A 16,900-nucleotide genomic window follows, 5' to 3' on the forward strand; every position below is an offset into this window, starting at 1 on the left:
AGTTTGGCGAGCTTTTTGAACTGAGAAACGGTGGGGAGTCTCATTCTTCCCCCCCTTTTTTCTTTTCTTGCTTTCCCCCCTCTCCCACCTTCTCTCTAATTTCCTCTTCTTTCTTTCTTTTCTGAACATTAATCTGCATTTTTCTAGTTTCATTTTTTATATGAAAAGATTTATCAATAATTCATAAGACAATAGACATACAAAGAGAATGAGTATATTAGGATACAGGAAGTCAAAAGAAGTGGGAATTCTGACCTATAATTTATAAGTGGTTGTATGGTAATAGCACAAAGATAATTTGAAGAATTCCAAAAAATTTAGTAATGTAACAATTTCTGGATGTTATTCCGGCATTGAGAAAATGATGTTTATGTATTGTAACTGCACAAATGATATGTTTGTATGTTGACAACAGTTTCATCAATAAAACAGATTTGAAATAAAACATCTCTCCCCACTTCTCTATGTGTGACACAGAGGAGCCATTTGGGTCATTAAACACCTTATAATGCAATATAAATATTAACTGCTACAATTCCCATGATAAGCTGATTTTTACAGGACACATCACAAATAATTTTCTCATTCTGAGGTTCATTGCGAAGATTCTTGGTCTTTCAGGTTTCTGTATTTTGAGGGGTTTTCCCTTTGATATTACCAGGGGCGTCCAATTAATTGAGCGAGAGGAAGAAGTCTGTATTTTTTACGAAAAGATAAATACTCAGGAAATGCTGTTGAGAAACGGTGATGTGGAGATGATGGCTCTGGATGAGAAAATTCGCTTCCTAAAGATGGAAGTCACCGAGGAAACGAGGAAAATTGAACAAATCAAGAAAGAGTTGCCAAATAAGAAGTCTCTGGAGTCAGATCTTGTAATATTTCAAATTCAGGTCAGAAATATCAGCGGTCAAGTTGCTTTATTGTAAATAGGCACCTTACATTGTCTTTCATGTCAAAAGCTTGAACACATCCTAGAAATGTACAGTGTATCACAAAAGTGAGTACACCCCTTACATTCATGTAAATATTTTATATCTCTTCATGGGACAACACTGAAGATATGACAGTTTGATACAATGTAAAGTAGTCGGTGTACAGATTGTATAATAGTATAAATTTGGTGTGCCCTCTAAATAACTCAACACACAGCCATTAAAGTCAAAACTGTGGGTAACAAAAGGGAGTCCACCCTTAAGTGAAAATTGATAAATTCTGTACAAAGTGCCAACATCGTATCTGGCCATCATTTTTTTTCTTTCAAGCACTGCCTTAATTCTCTTGGGCATGGAGTTCACTGTAGCTTCACAAGTTGCCACTAGAATCCTCTTCCATCCTCCAATGACGACATCACAAAGCTGGTTGATGTTCGAAACCTTGTGATCCTTCCCCTTCCGTTTTAGGATGTCCAAATATGCTCAGTTTGATTTAGGTCTAGCACCTTTACCCTCAGTTTCTTTAGCAAGGCAGTGGTCATCTTGCAGGTTTGTTTGTGGTCGTTATGTTGGTATACTTCTCTGCGGCCCAGTTTGAAAAGGGAAAGGATCATACTCTTTTTCAGTATAGTCACAGTACATGTTGGCATTCATGATTCCCTCAATGAACTTTACTTCCCCACAGCAGATAGCAATCATGCAGCTCCAAATCATGACACTTTCACCACTATGCTTGACTGTAGGCAACATACACTTGTCTTTGTACTCATCTGGTTTCTGCCACACATGCTTAACACTATCTGAACCAAATAAGTTAATCTTGGTCTCATCAGACCAGAGGACATGGTTCCAGTAATCCATGTCTTTAGTCTGCTTGTCTTCAGCAAACTGTTTGGGGGTTTTCTTGCGCATCACCTTCGTAGAGGCTTCCCCCTAGGACAACAGCCATGCAGACCAATTTGATGCAGTGTATAGTCTGAGCACTGACAGGCTGACTCCCCACCCCTTTAAAATCTGCAGCAATGCTGACAGCACTGATATATTTAGAAAAGACAACATTTGGATATGAAGCGGTGCATGTGCAATCAACTTCTTTGGTTGACCATGGTGACGTCTGTTCTGAGTGGAACCTGTCTTGTTACACTGCTGTATGGTCTTGGGCATCGTGTTGCAGATCAGTTTCTGGGTGCTGGCAATCTTCTTATAGCCTAGGCCATCTTTGTGTAGAGCAGCAATTTTGTATTTCAGATCCTCAGAGTTCTTTGCCATGAGGGTCCACGTTAAACATCCAGTCACCATTGAGAGAGTAAGTGAACAATAACACCAAATTTAACACGTGTTCTCCATTCACACCTGAGACTTTGTAGCACATAACATGACATCGAAGAGGGAAAATGGCTAATTGGGCAGGGCAATATTTGGGCATTTTCATTTGGGTGTGTACTCACTTTTGTTGTCCTTGGTTTACACATTAAAGGCTGAGTGGTGAGTTATTTAGAGGGCTCACCACATTTACAATGTTATACAAACTGTACACTAACTACATTGTATAAAAGTGTCATATCGACAGTATTGTACCATGAAGATATAGTTGAAGTTATAGATAAAATAGTTAAAAAAAAATGTGAGGTGTATTAACTTTTGTAATTACTGTATATAGGGGAAAAAAACCCAAACTTCTAAAATGGATTTTTAAGTCTTTTCACACAGACATTACATGTAAATTAACTCTTAGAATTTGTTTGGGGAGAAATTAAAAACAATCTTTGTTATTTTCACTGCACATAAATTCCACTCATGAACACTTTGAGTGACCCTGACATCAGGTGCAAGATGGCAATTTTTTGCGCTTGTTCTATTCCTGCACCTCCTTTTTAAACAAAATTAAAAATAAAACCACCATATGGTTCCATAGATATGGGTCTTTTTAGTTACTGCTCATTTTTATGGTCTTTACCAAAAAAATATTACTCAGTGGATGATAATGCGGAGAAGCCCGAAGACTCATCCCCAAAGAATCCTCTAAGCAACGTCCCTTTGATAAAGTCCATAAAAATAAACAACAAATAAGATCCAGATCTTTGGAAATGTAGGGATAATTAAAAAAAACAACTAATCAGGATACCAGCAAGAATAAAACCAAAGCAAAAACTGATCTCATTTCAATTGGCGACAGATCCTTTGTAAAAATGTTATAGGATCAAGATTCGGGATCCTATTTGTAAGTGGCCAGGAAGGCAGTTTATTCTTGCTCTGTAAATCAAATAATTGTACTAATTCTGAGAAGAAAGAATCATTAATATAATGTGCTGTTAAACACTTCCAACATTGAACATTCACACACAATGTCCTGTTATATGCTCTGCTTATCTTCAACCTCTTGCATAATTCCATATTTATGTAGGCAAATGCCATGATGTGTCCAGCTGCAAACATCTAAGTCAGCCTTTTACTTTCACAGCATAAAATAGTTTTAGATTAGGATTTTTGGTTTCCGCAGATGGGAAAATTTGCATTTTGGAAAAAAGATGGGTAGAAGTTTTGGTCTTCTAGCAGAAGGCAATGGCCTTACATGACCCAGCTGTGTTTAGTACATTTCTTACTGGTAGAAGACGCTGGTCAGTAAATATAATTATACAGTCTTAAAATATGTGGTTATAACTTTTGTCAATCAGCTTTCCCAGTGTAATGACAGAGTAGCCGAACTTGAGGAGCTGGCACAGTGTCCCACTAAAGAAAGCCGGATACGCATGCTAGACGGAAAGGATCCATCTCTACAAGATCTTATAAAGAAAATGGAGGAGGTGAGGAAGGTATCCAATGTAATAAACAAAATATTGTCCAAAGTGTATTTGTAGATTTAAAGTTCTTAATGCAAAACTACAAGTTCAATTTGTGTAATATGTAGCGGGGATATGGAAAATTGTAAAAGTATGTAAAATAAGGCAGCAATGAGAAATGAATGAGAAGAAAGTGAAAATGTTGAAAAATAGGTGAAAGGTGTGTCCTAGAAGGCCAAGGTTTCATGTTTGTAATAGACAGGCAACAGAATTTTAAGAAGTTAGAAGTTGAAAAATCTAGATGAGAAATAAATGATACCTTCATTACATAAGTGTCTTAGAGTGAAACCTTTGCTTTGAAGGATACCTGTCATATCCTCAAACGCTATTAACCTGAAGATATGGGATTAATCGTGCGCTAAAGCTGTGTGGCTGCTGCACTTAAAGTCTGGCTATGGGGAGGAAATTAACTTTATTCCTCCCGGCATCCTCCGGTTTTCAGCCAGAGTCCAGGGAGGTGCCGCTTCAGTTACCGCTCAGTATATGTTGAGTGGCTGCTGTAACCGCGCAACTGCACCAGTCTCTGTGCAGAATCGGCTGCCAGTTAAATGTGCAAGGATGTGCTTATAGCTGCTGCTTGTTATGTATTCAGCGGTGACTGAAGCCACACCACTCACGCCTCTGTGACTGAAAGCCATAGGAATAAGAAAAGTTCATTACCTCTCGGTAGCAGAGTCCTCAGTGCAACAGCCTTAGAATGCTATTAATCTGAAGATTATGCCCACACCTGCAGGTTAATAGCATTTGTGGATGACAGGTTCCCTTTAAATGCTTTGTCCCACTTACATACATATTAGATATAATAATTAACAATTTTGTATGTGTTTGTGTATGTCCGCTAAAGGAATCTGCACCGTCTCATTTACAATCACGAAATTTTGCACAGACACCTCATGTGACTCAGGGAACGTCATAAACAATGTTTTAACAAGAAAATGTAACCCCACGCTTTACAGTTACTCTCCAAAAAACATGCCTCCATTAAAGTGAATGGAGCTGCGAGCTACAGGCTATTAATAGGAGCTGGGATTGGTTGCTATAGGAACAAAGGATATTCATAGTATAAGACGCTTATGTGTGAGGTAATATGATGTCGGTAGAGAGATGGATAGAGACAGACAGGCAGGGACAGACAGAGAGAGAGGCACACAGGGAAAGAGAGAGAGACAGAAATAAAAAGCCAGACAGACAGAAAGACAGACAGAAAGACAGACAGACAGACACACGGGGAAAGAGTCAGACAGGCAGACAGTGAAAGACAGAGAGAGACAAACAAAGACAGACGGTGAAAGAGACAGACCGGGGAAAGAGAGAGACTCGGACCGGGGAGAGAGAGAGACACAAAGATGGAGACAGAAAGACACAGAGCTAGAGAGAGACAGAGAGACTGATACAGAGATAGACAGTCTGTCAGCTGCTGCTCACACATGTAGTTTCAAATGATCCCACAGAATGTGGCAAGGAAAAGTGAATATACTAAACTGATGCCACTGGTAGGATCTTTTCTAGATACAGATTTGTATGATATTCTCACTGACCTGCCTGGCGCAAGCAGTCTGCAGAAAAAGTGTGGGACCATGCAAAACCAGTGAGGGGTGCTGTGCACTGAGCCTCTTGGCCACACCAAGGGTGCACCATGTATCCTAATTAGCATATTTGAATAAAGGGATACGGTCAGTCGATTCACTAATCAAAGCCTAGCTGCACAATTGCGGGTAGATAGTTTTTCTCTGAAAGGCTGAGCTACTAAAGTTTGAATTTCTGACCAGGGATTATAGGCATAGAGGAGACTAGTCCAGTACAGCCCCCGGACGGATTGTCCCACCACACCACTCAAGTTCATTCACAATGTACAAACCACATGAGAGAGACCTGTCAATTAGAGCTGTGCGGTGAGAAGCTGTCTGGGGGGAATGCTAGACAAATCTTGTCTCTATGGTTTCCGGTTAACTCTTAAAGCCAGACTGATTCATGTTGCATCACAGCTGTGTGCTTACTTTATACTATCAGATTCCTTTTAATCTATAATCAGAAGTCCAGTATAAATGGTATTTGATGTCTATTAAACTCCCTATCTAATACAGTTAGAACTGCGTCTGGCTGAGAAGGAAGAGAACTTACTGGAGAAGGACTTTCTCTACGAACAAGTTTCTAGGCTGTCAGATAGAATACGCATTAAAGCAGAGAATGGGAAGGAGGATACTCTAGTTCTTGCTAAAAAGGTTTGTATAATAAAAAGAAAAATAAATAAAACGACGAAATGACGATAGCTGGGCACCACCCAATGTCAAATGTATAAAGAGGTGGGTAGATAAATTGCCAACGAAAAGCATACACATATTTGCAGTCAATTTTAGGAGGGGGTTGGGGCATTTACTTAAGAGTAATATTCTATACACCAGTCTTAAATTTTTGTGTGCCCCTTAAGTTAGATGCATCCTTAGCTGTCCATGTTCCAGAATATGAAATCTACCCATATTATAAGTTTTGCAAAATTTAGGGCATAATTTTATTTTTACTACATTTGGTTTGCCGCACTCCCTTTTACTAAACTCCATATTTTTGTCATGATGTTTTACAATAAAATGGTAAGACACCAAGTTTTTTAAAAACACAGACCCAAACAAGAAGTACCAAAGAGCATTATAGAAAAAGAGGTCTACTTCATAAAGGGATAACATATAAATAGAAGCATAATGCCAACCAAAAGTGAAAATAATTTTACTGCTCTCTATATGCAATGATATTGCCATTTGTACTGCACTAGCCATTGGTAGAGCCATATCTAGATCAGCTTTTTTAGTTTTGTCTTAGCTTTCAATGTCATCCACAAAATACAACATTTTTGGACCTTTTTCAGTCCAGAAACGTTTTTTTTTTTTTGTTTTTTTTTTGTTTTTTTTTACTTGTTTGACATTTTCTACAACCAATGCTAAAAAAAAAATTAAAAAAAAAAATACTACCATTAGAGAAGCACTCCCAACAAACATTTTATTCCCTAAACCTCTGTAAATCTATATGTAAGGTTAAATGTGGTAATATCCTCACCAATCCTGAGCTACCTCAGTTTCTGGAACCAATCCAGTCCTCCTCTAGGTCACATGATGGCTATTCCAAGTTGCCAGATTACACTGGGTTTTAAAATGGCTTGAAAAAAAAGTATTCCTATCCTGTGAACTCTTCCACACTTATGTTACACCCAAAAACTTACATGTATTATATTTCTAGATTTGATGTGATATACCAACACAAATTAGCAAGCATTTTTGAAGTGTAAAGGAAATGATACAGTTTTCTGAATATTTTAAAAATGTAAATCTGAAAACTGTTAAATAGATTTGTAATCGGCCCCCTATAGTGAGATACCCCTGAATGAAATCATGAGTGACCAACTACATCCAGAAGTCACAATTGGTAAATTGAGTCCAACTTTGTGTAATTTATTCTCAGTTTAACATGTATAATACAGCTGTTCTGTGAAGACCTCAGGTTTGTTTCAGAATATTAGGGATCAAACATCATCATAAAAAGAAGGACACACCAGAAAAGTCAGATAAAGCTGTACAAAGAAGTTAAACAGGATTAGAATATATAATATATAGCCCTTCTCAGAGCACTGTTCAATCCATCATCGAAAAATGGAAGGAGTATTGCCCAACTGCAAACCTATAAAGACACGCGCTCATCCTGATCAAGGAGAGCACTAACCAGAGAAACCACCAAAAGGCCCAAGTCACACTGGAGGAACTTCAGAGATCGAGAATTCAGGTAAGAGACACTGTCCATAAGACAACTATTAGTTATATTACCACAAATCTAGCCTTTATGAAAAAGAGTGGCAAAAAGAAAGCAACTTTTGAAAGCAAGCCACAAGAAGTCCCATTTGTAGTTTGCAAAAAGCCTTGTAGGGGACACAGCTATCATGTGGAAGAAGGTGCCCTGGTGAGAAGAGACCAAAGTAGAAATTTTTGGGCTAAATGCAAAATGCTATGTATGGCGGTAATCTAACACTGCACATCACCCTGAAAACCCGATCTCTACCATCAAACGTGATGGTAGCTCTATGTGGATGAAGTGGGGGTGGATGAACAAGAGAAACTTGCAGTGGCACGATTGTTGTATGCAGCAAGGAAACTCATTGCCTTGTATTGGCTATCTGAAAAAGCACTGACACGTAAGGAATTTGTTGAAAAAGTGAATTATATTATTTATATGGAGAAAAAATTTTAGATTAAAAGAGGAAGGAGAACTCAATATGAGAAGATCTGGAGCAAGTGGCTGGACTTTCCAGGATTAGCGTCAGTTGATATACTGAACGATAGGATATTTAGACTATAGGTAGAAAAGGAAAGATCGCAGTGGCTGAGAAATAAGGAGGGTAGGGCATTATGTGAATAAAGAGGGATGTAGAGAGTGGAAGGGTGAGACTGTCGACCAGAAGAGGGTGGGGGGAGGAGGAGAGGGGAGGGGGTATTTGTGAGTATTACCCTCACAATTTGCTGTTATGTTTATGAAAGATTTAAAATGCAATAAAAATGTATCTGATTTAAAAAAAAAAAAAAAAAACCCGTGGTGGTAGCTCATGCTATGGGGATGCTTTTCTTCAGCAGTGACAGGGTAAGCTGGCCAAAGTGGATGGGAAGATGGATGGAGCTAAATACAGGGCAAGCCTGGTAGAATATTTGTTAAAGGCTGCAAATGACTTTAGAGGGGCAGTTCACATTCGAGCAGAGGAGAATGAAGAAGATGCAGTTTACCTCCAGGGCTCGTGTGACTTAACAACACGACAAGCCCCAGGAGATACAGCACTGACACCGCTGGAATGGCGCTGGCACCAGAGGGGAGTATGTGTTATTTTACGTCTTGAGAAGGAGTTGTCCTAGTAGTGTACAACCCCTTTAAGTTAGTGGGTGTAACGTGAAAATATGTGGAAAAGTTTACAGTGCATGAATATGTTTCCAAGTCCTTGTATGATTGAACCAGAAATCACTTACAGCGTAAGCTTATGTAACATCAGAACAAAGCTTCATAGACTTACTCGCGCGAGGATCGCATTGCATTGCACGGACCGGCAGGCGGCTCTCCTGACAGGAGCATGTCTGCTTCATTTCTTTGCAGCTTTCAGACTCCTGTCAGGAGAACCGCCTGCCGGTCCCGTGCAGTGCAATGCAATGTGTGAGTTGCATGAGGATCGGAAGAGTGAATCCCAGCCTAATGATGACTGCCGCAATAGCTGTCACATGATACAGAAGAGGATCAGAGCAGTGCCAGAAAAAGGGGAATACGTCATTCTGTGAAAATATTTCCGCACTTGGGCCTCGGTTTTACTTGCGCAGAGCTTCCGATGCGAGCATCGGAAGCGATATGCTAATGACCCTCTGCTGCGAGTGTGAGCCGAGGGTCATGTGACTGTGATCCACTCTTGCAATCGCATCACTGCTGCGGAGAAGAGGGGGAGGGAGCACTTACCCCCTCTCTTCTGTGGCCTGACTCTGCGTACATTGCACTGCTGTCAAATGAAATGCGAGTGCAGTGGGATGTTTGCCCAATATGTAGAAAAAGAATGTGCCATACAAGGAGGATCACCATGAAAAATACAATTTTTATTAAGCGAGGATAACGCATGAAAAAGTGAACAACACAGTTAAAAATTAAAAAGCAAACAGTTATGTACACACATGGTTCAAAAACCCTCAAAGTGAACGTTGTACAATATATATGTTTTCTCTGCTGTATATGTAGCAGTAGTCAGGAAGCTGAGTGGTGTATATCTTCACCCACACCACTGATGTACAGTGTACACAGTAAGCTGCCAATTTTCAACAAACTACCTGTGGTGTGGTGTCACTGCAGGACTAGGTGTCCTGCACCAGACTAGTTTAATCTCTTGCTGATAAAACACTGATTATACAAAACCACAGCAAGCTGTTGAATAAGTGACACATCCCTGGACTCATTAAAGGGAATCTGTCAACAGGTTTTGTTGCTATTTAATCTGGGAGCAGAATAGTATCAGCAAACAATACATTCAAATAGAATAGGAAAATTACCAGATTTACATTCATGCACTGCCATTGTTGACATGTTTTGGTCCATCAATTTTTTTTTGTAGATGAATGAGCTTCAGAAGAAAATTAAGGACACCACTCGTAAAATGATGTCCTGCATTGCGGAGCTGTCAATGCAACAAGCCAATTACATCAAGCTACAACAAGAAACTAGAGATAAGGAGAAATTTATACAAAGGTGCTATACAAGAATGGAGCAAGGGCTGCCACCAAGTGAGGAAACAGAACAAGAATGGAAACGTTTACTACGAGAAGAGCAAAGGCGCCGACTTGAAAAAGAAGAGAAAGCTAGGGTAAGGTTCGTTAAGAGGTTTGCTCCATTCTTGATAAATGATCGTACTTTAATGTTTGACATTTACTATGCCAACATTATTGGAGTAAGATACAGATTGGGTACATTATGGGATTTTTGCACCGCAGCAGAAATCCAGATTTACATTATAATTTACGCCAATTTCCTTGATGTTGTTCGCCACGGCTCTAATTCCAAGCTACACTCATTTTAGAAAACTTGCAGTAACTGTAGGTCACACAAAATTTGGATCAGAAACTTTGTGTAAAACCTTTGATGCAAACTAGTGAATGCGTTATACACAGTGTAGATAAAGCTAGTGCATGGCCCATGTCATTGTGCCATGTTGCCTGGCATATTCACAAATCCAAAAAAGGCAAGTAAAATTCCAGAAGCCAAAGAGTAAAGAAGTTTATATGTGTTAGTGAGATCTGCAGCGTCTCTTTGCTACGCGCAATTGAGTAATGTTCTTCAGTACATAACTGTGTATCCATTCATGAGACATACAAATAATTACTTTAAAAAAAATCAATAATAAAGATGACAAACAATTGGAGGTTTTCATGCTTTATATAATCATTTTCTTTTGCAAAATTACATTCAATTGATATAGGTTAAGAAACTATTACAATATTTTATTTAAATTAGACATTCACATTTACAACAAAATTTTAAATGGAAACATTTTACATGATGCTATAGAAAGTATTCTTGAGACAAAAGTTAAAGGGGTATTCCCGTCTCCAAGAGCTCAATATATAGTAGGTGTAATAATAATATTAGCAAATACCTTAGGTATCCATGGTTATGACCACGAGCACCTGACCAACTTTCTCTATATGCGTTGTTGTAACCATGGATACCTAAGGTCTTGCAATGCCCTGGCACATGAGGTAAGCGACAGTGAATCAGGAGGACTATACTACATTTCTAATTGGAAGTGTTTGCCAATATTATTGCACCTACTATATATTGGGATAGGATCTTGGAGACTTTTAATTAAAATTCTAATAATAAAACTATAACTTATGTTCTTTTTTTTCCCTGCAGGTAGAAGAAGAGGAGGAACACCACATATTGCCAAATGGCATCTATACAACAGCTGAACAACGGCCTAACGCTTACATACCGGAGGATGAGAATGCCCTTCCGCTACCTCGGCCTTATGGGGTTCTGGCACCGTTCAAACCCAGTGAACCGTGTTCAAATATGAGGCACATTAGAAAGCCACTGATAAAGCCTATTGAAATCTAACAGTGGCCATTGGAACATAATACATTGTCAGAAAATTAATTAATGTGACCTCAGACTATACACAGTACCTTGCACTGGTCAATACAATGACCACTACTGGACTTTTGTAGACCCTTTTGACTAACCAAATCAAAATCAGGGGGGCATCTTCATATGAAATCAGGGGTTTTTTTTTAGCATCAGGTTTGATTTAAATGGAACCTGTCACTTTGAACATGCAATCTACCTGAACACTAGATGTAACCATTTCTGTGAATTGTTATATATTCCGGTGACTGTTTGTATTGGATCTCTGTATATCCTGCTCAATATATTGGGGATTTAATACAGTGTATGCAATCTGATGTGCCATCATCATGTTACAAAGCAGGAGGACCTGAGCAGACTGATATATAGGTTTGTGAGAAAAGATTGAGTTCAAATTTCCATTTATTGATCCCTGCTTATAATGGGCTCAGAGGTCCAGTGGGTGGTACTAAGCAGTGATTGACAGCCATCCTTGTATTGGAATGCATAGCGATAGTTGTCAGTCACCAATTAGTACCGCCCACTGGACCTCTGATGCCAAAATATTAGACAGCATTTTCATGATGACAAGTTTCCTGTAATAAAAGTGCCTAAATGCGATTATTAAATATATATTTTTTTATGGGGAAGGGAACTAACAAAATCAAACCTAGAGTGGCTGTAACTTTTTTTTTTTTTTTACGCTTCATGGACAATTGTATCCCTAAAATTGGGCTATTCTGATGTCAGTGTGAACAAGCACTATATGGACATTCATTGTCACATTATTCAATAAAACATTTAGAAACTATGATGCTTTAGAATTCTCTTATTCTTTGTATTATAATAAATGTACACTCATTAACCCCATTTACCAAAATAATCTAGCAGAGGAGAAATAGGCCTTGATACCCATAGAAGCTAATATACTGCACTGGATACAACTGAACTATAAAACGCACAATCAGAAAATAGTGATGGACACCACCACAACCCTGACGCCAGCACAGCCTAGCATACAACACTGTCAGTATGAGTGTATATATGCACCTGCATTAGGTTTTTTCTTGATTCACAGCACGTGACCAGATTTGACAGCAAGTAACATTGCGGACCTTTTCATTGAACAAGTACTTTTGCTGAAGGGTAGAATGAACGTCACTGAACTTTCCAATATTTTCACTAAAAATGTACCTAAGCATAAACCATTTTGCCTTTGCAGTGCAGCGTTCAGATACTAAAATACCTGGAAACGGCTCCACCATTTGCCTATTGTAACAGTCATTCATCTAGGGTCAATACATTATTTTCTGCAGTGAACTGACAGACAGCAGTTCAGCTCACCACATAGAGCATTGTACTAAGTAAAATTAGGCAATATAGGTCATAGGGTCTTGTAGAAAATGTCTATTCTTAAAATAATAAATCTGGATGAAAACGGATGGTTCACCATGTCAGACGTTTTGAGCTTTGCTTTACTATTTGAGGCTATAGTGCTTAATTTCTATGAGCATTAGGGTATGCGCACATGACGTCTTTTAGACGCCTGGTGCCCCCCCGAATTTCTCCTCCCTTTGCATCCCTTTGGTTGTTAAGTGGTCATTATTTGTTTTCGGGGGGTGGCTTGCATACAGAAGCTGCCTGAAGAATGGACCAATTGCTTGATTTAACCTCTTTACAAATGGTTAAAAGACTATCAAAAAAGTGATCATATCAACAGCAAGTCCTTTTTACATTGCAATTTTTTTATTTTATATTTTTTTTTTTAATTGTTTATTCAGGCTTTTAGATGGGTTATGGAGTGCACCTGCCTGAAAAAGACCATTTAGGTCCTTTGGCACCGCACAAACATACATTTCCCTACTATTAAAGGTTCAACATAAAACTTGTACAGTATATGATTTCGAGACTAAAATACACGTCGCATGCAGATCTGCCTCCTTAGTGGCAATAATAAGCAAACATTCTACAGATTTAGAGAACAGATAAATATATCTGAACAAAATTGACATTGTTGGTTTCATGTTCAGTACTATAACTTAATTTTCTTTGCTATACACGGCCATCAATCCATTATTCCTTTATTATATCCTAGCATTGAAATATATCGCTACTTAAAAAATGTAAAAAGTGTAGTCTATATTTGTAAACATGAATTAGCAAATAATATTGCTCAACTATTTCTATATGCAATTCCTATGAGGAATAAGAATACCAGAACTTTTTTTTTTTTTTTATATATATACAACTGGCAGGTATCTGGTTTCAACTACCTGATTGAAATCAGTATCTTGCCAAGGTTATAAATTACTTTTTTGTTCTAGAGAACAAGATGAAAACAGGGGCCAGACCACAACAGGAAATGTCGCATCAATAGAACGTATGTATACATTTAGAGAACCGAATGTCAGTGTTGCACAACAGGATTCCACCAGAACTGGCACAGGAACTATCGTGGGCATCTACATGTATTCTTCAGAAACGTACAGGCAGACGTCATTACTTCATCCAGTGTCTAGAATTGTTGTAGGCGTAGGAGATCTGCAGTTTGTTTTAGAGCAATCTCTTCCAGAAATGCAGCGTCTATGTTATCTCCCTCAAATGGATTTAATGCTGAAATAAAAAGAGTAGATTATATACACATCAGATAAAATTCGAGCATTATTATAATGAAACACATTAGATCCTGATTCATCATTTGCTTCTCTTTAAGTCACTTTACTTTTTTGTGTTGTGGTATCAATTGTAATTTTTTTTTTGAGCCAACTTTATCATAACAGCACACGCAATTCACGCAAAGGATAAAAACAAAACAAGAAAAACCTTGTCTTTCTTCCTATTTTTGCAAATTTTGGTGTGAAAAGTCACAGGTTTGCTCCAAAAGTTGCAAAATACTGGGGTACTTAAAATATACCAGCTGAGGACTGGTGTGGAGTTAGCCAAATTTCCAACTTTTTAAAAGTTGCAATTGATAAATCCGGTAAAAGACATCGGGACTCCACCCATAAAGAAGAAAAACAATAAAAAAAATATATAATCTGGACTTAAAAAAAAGGCACAAGTAGAATAATAAATTGGGTGCAAACAAATATGAAAGGCACAAAACTAGACAGAAAGCAGGTGGCAGTAATGATGTCCCAGCCATCAGTCACTGGATCCCTCAGCTAGATGCACAGGTGATGTTGCCTTATCCTGGGAGTGACCCATTTTTAATCCAAAAGTAAAAGAACTTTACTAAAATGGGTTGTATTTTACTTTCTGGAGTTAATGTCTTAATTACTTTTATTGGAGTTCTGACAAAAAGAGCCTATATAGGTCTCATGGGAAGATGCCAGATTCTGAGATGTAAGGTGTTTGCATTTCCCTAAATTCTGTACTAAAACTTGTTATCCCTTTTCTACAGGATCCTACACTTTTGTCAAAGAAAGCTAATCTTTACACTTTGCTTGGAATTGTGCCCACTAACCCTACAAGTGGCAGGTTTACACTATAAATGGATTTACTGTGGGTTCTGTCTTCACACACCACTGGCAATCAGTAGATATTGCTGGGGAAGATGCCTTCAGACAAACACTTCCATGTAATATGTGGACTGGGCAAGTCTCCCAAATCAGGGATCTCAGTTCTGATACATAAAGTAGGATGAATGTCCCAGTGAATGTCAGATATACCTCTATCTTCCACTTCTGACAGCATCATTATTAAATAATTCAATGGTAGAAAATTAATATACAGCGGTGATCGATCAGCCGGTGAATGTAAAGAAACCTGCAATAAAAAAGAAATAAAATGTAAACATGTTAATGATACAAATATAGAACCAAACTTAATGATCTACTTGTAGTGAACACTAAATCAATACAATAGACACACAAATAATAAAGTCAAATTCATTATTAATAATAATAATAATAATAATAATCTTTATTTCTATAGCGCCAACATATTCCGCAGCGCTTTACAATTCAGGAGGATCATATACAAACAAGTAACAGTTATAGAAATACAATATTTAGAGGAAAAAAAAGAAAAAACACAACCCTGCTCATGAGAGCTTACAATCTACAATGAGATGGGGGGGGGGGGGGGGGGAGGCAAGGTTCAAGTGTTTATTTACAATGACAATCCAGCCATCTCACGGAAATGGGGGATACATAATGGTTTCCTGGACCAGTGGGCCAGAGCCTTGAGATGCCTTTGGGTGCCATGGAGTTTGATGTGGAGTTATGTTGTGAGAAGTTGTAGAGGGACTATGTGAATCGAATCTGATTAGGGAGTGTGATAGGCCGCCCTAAAAAGTTGCGTCTTTAGGGTGCGTCTGAAGCTGAGTAAGTTGGGATTTGTCCTAACTTCTTGGGGTAGAGCGTTCCAGAGGGTTGGTGCAGCTCGGAAGAAGTCTTGAATCCGGGAGTGGGAGGTTCGAATTAGTGTGGATGTTAGTCGAAAGTCGCTTGCAGAGCGTAGAGAACGGGTGGGGTGATAGACAGAGAGGAGGGTGGAGATGTAGGGGGGTGCCGCACTGTGGAGAGCTTTGTGGGTGAGAACAAGCAGTTTGAATTGGATCCTGTAATATATGGGCAGCCAGTGCAATGACTGGCACAGAGCAGAGGCATCCGAGTAGCGGTTAGCCAGATAGGTGACCCTGGCTGCTGCATTAAGGATGGATTGTAGAGGAGAGAGTCTAGTTAGGGGGAGACCAATTAATAGAGAGTTACAGTAGTCAAGGCGAGAGTGGATCAGGGCCACGGTGAGGGTTTTTGTCGTTTCCATAGTGAGAAAGGGGCGGATTCTAGAGATGTTCTTGAGGTGCAAGCGGCAGGAGTGGGCAAGAGATTGTATGTGGGAGGTGAAGGAGAGATCAGTGTCAAGTATAACACCGAGACAGCGGGCCTGCTGCCTAGGACTTATCGTTGTGCCACACACAGAGAGGGAGATGTCAGGTTTAGGAAGGTTGGAGGATGGAGGAAAAAGAAGAAGTTCAGTTTTGGAAAGGTTAAGTTTCAGATAGAGAGCATACATGATGTTGCAAACTGCAGTCAGGCAGTCACTTGTGTTCTGTAGTACAGTGGGGGTGAGCTCAGGGGATGAGGTGTATAGCTGTGTGTCATCAGCATAAAGATGGTACTGAAAGCCAAATCTGCTAATGGTCTGTCAAATTGGGGCAGTGTAGAGAGAGAAAAGAAGAGGGCCAAGGACTGAACCTTGAGGGACCCCAACAGTGAGAGGGAGAGGAGAAGATGTGGAGCCAGCAAATGATACACTGAATGAATGGCCAGAAAGATAGGAAGAGAACCAGGAGAGCACAGTGTCCTTTAGGCCGATAGAATGGAGCATAGAGAGAAGGAGACTGTGGTCAACAGTGTTGAAGGCGGCAGAAAGGTCAAGAAGAATAAGCAGAGTGTGGTCACCGTTACGTTTTGTTGTCAATAGGTCATTGGTCACTTTGACAAGGGCAGTTTCTGGCATTAATCTGGCATCAATGGAATCAAACAGGTACCAATTAGCCAC

General features: G+C 39.1%; 2 protein-coding genes across 2 annotated transcripts in view; one reads left to right on the forward strand and one right to left on the reverse strand.

Moving 5' to 3' along the window:
* The window catches only part of CCDC146 (coiled-coil domain containing 146), a 234,020-nt gene extending 221,817 nt beyond the window's left edge, over positions 1-12,203 (forward strand). The window contains exons 15-19 of the mRNA XM_075345195.1: positions 662-890; positions 3,608-3,736; positions 5,857-5,994; positions 9,885-10,133; positions 11,183-12,203. Coding sequence (XP_075201310.1) covers positions 662-890; positions 3,608-3,736; positions 5,857-5,994; positions 9,885-10,133; positions 11,183-11,386 — 949 coding nt within the window. The 3' untranslated portion in view covers positions 11,387-12,203. The remainder of the gene's footprint in view (positions 1-661; positions 891-3,607; positions 3,737-5,856; positions 5,995-9,884; positions 10,134-11,182) is intronic.
* Positions 9,471-16,900, reverse strand: part of GSAP (gamma-secretase activating protein) — a 48,505-nt gene continuing 41,075 nt past the window's right edge. Inside the window, exons 9-10 of the mRNA XM_075343485.1 lie at positions 15,064-15,160; positions 9,471-14,005 (exon numbers count right to left, since the gene is read on the reverse strand). Coding sequence (XP_075199600.1) covers positions 13,908-14,005; positions 15,064-15,160 — 195 coding nt within the window. The 3' untranslated portion in view covers positions 9,471-13,907. The remainder of the gene's footprint in view (positions 14,006-15,063; positions 15,161-16,900) is intronic.

The sequence above is a fragment of the Anomaloglossus baeobatrachus genome, chromosome 4 (assembly GCF_048569485.1).
Source record: "Anomaloglossus baeobatrachus isolate aAnoBae1 chromosome 4, aAnoBae1.hap1, whole genome shotgun sequence".
Classification (NCBI taxonomy): Eukaryota; Metazoa; Chordata; class Amphibia; order Anura; family Aromobatidae; genus Anomaloglossus; species Anomaloglossus baeobatrachus.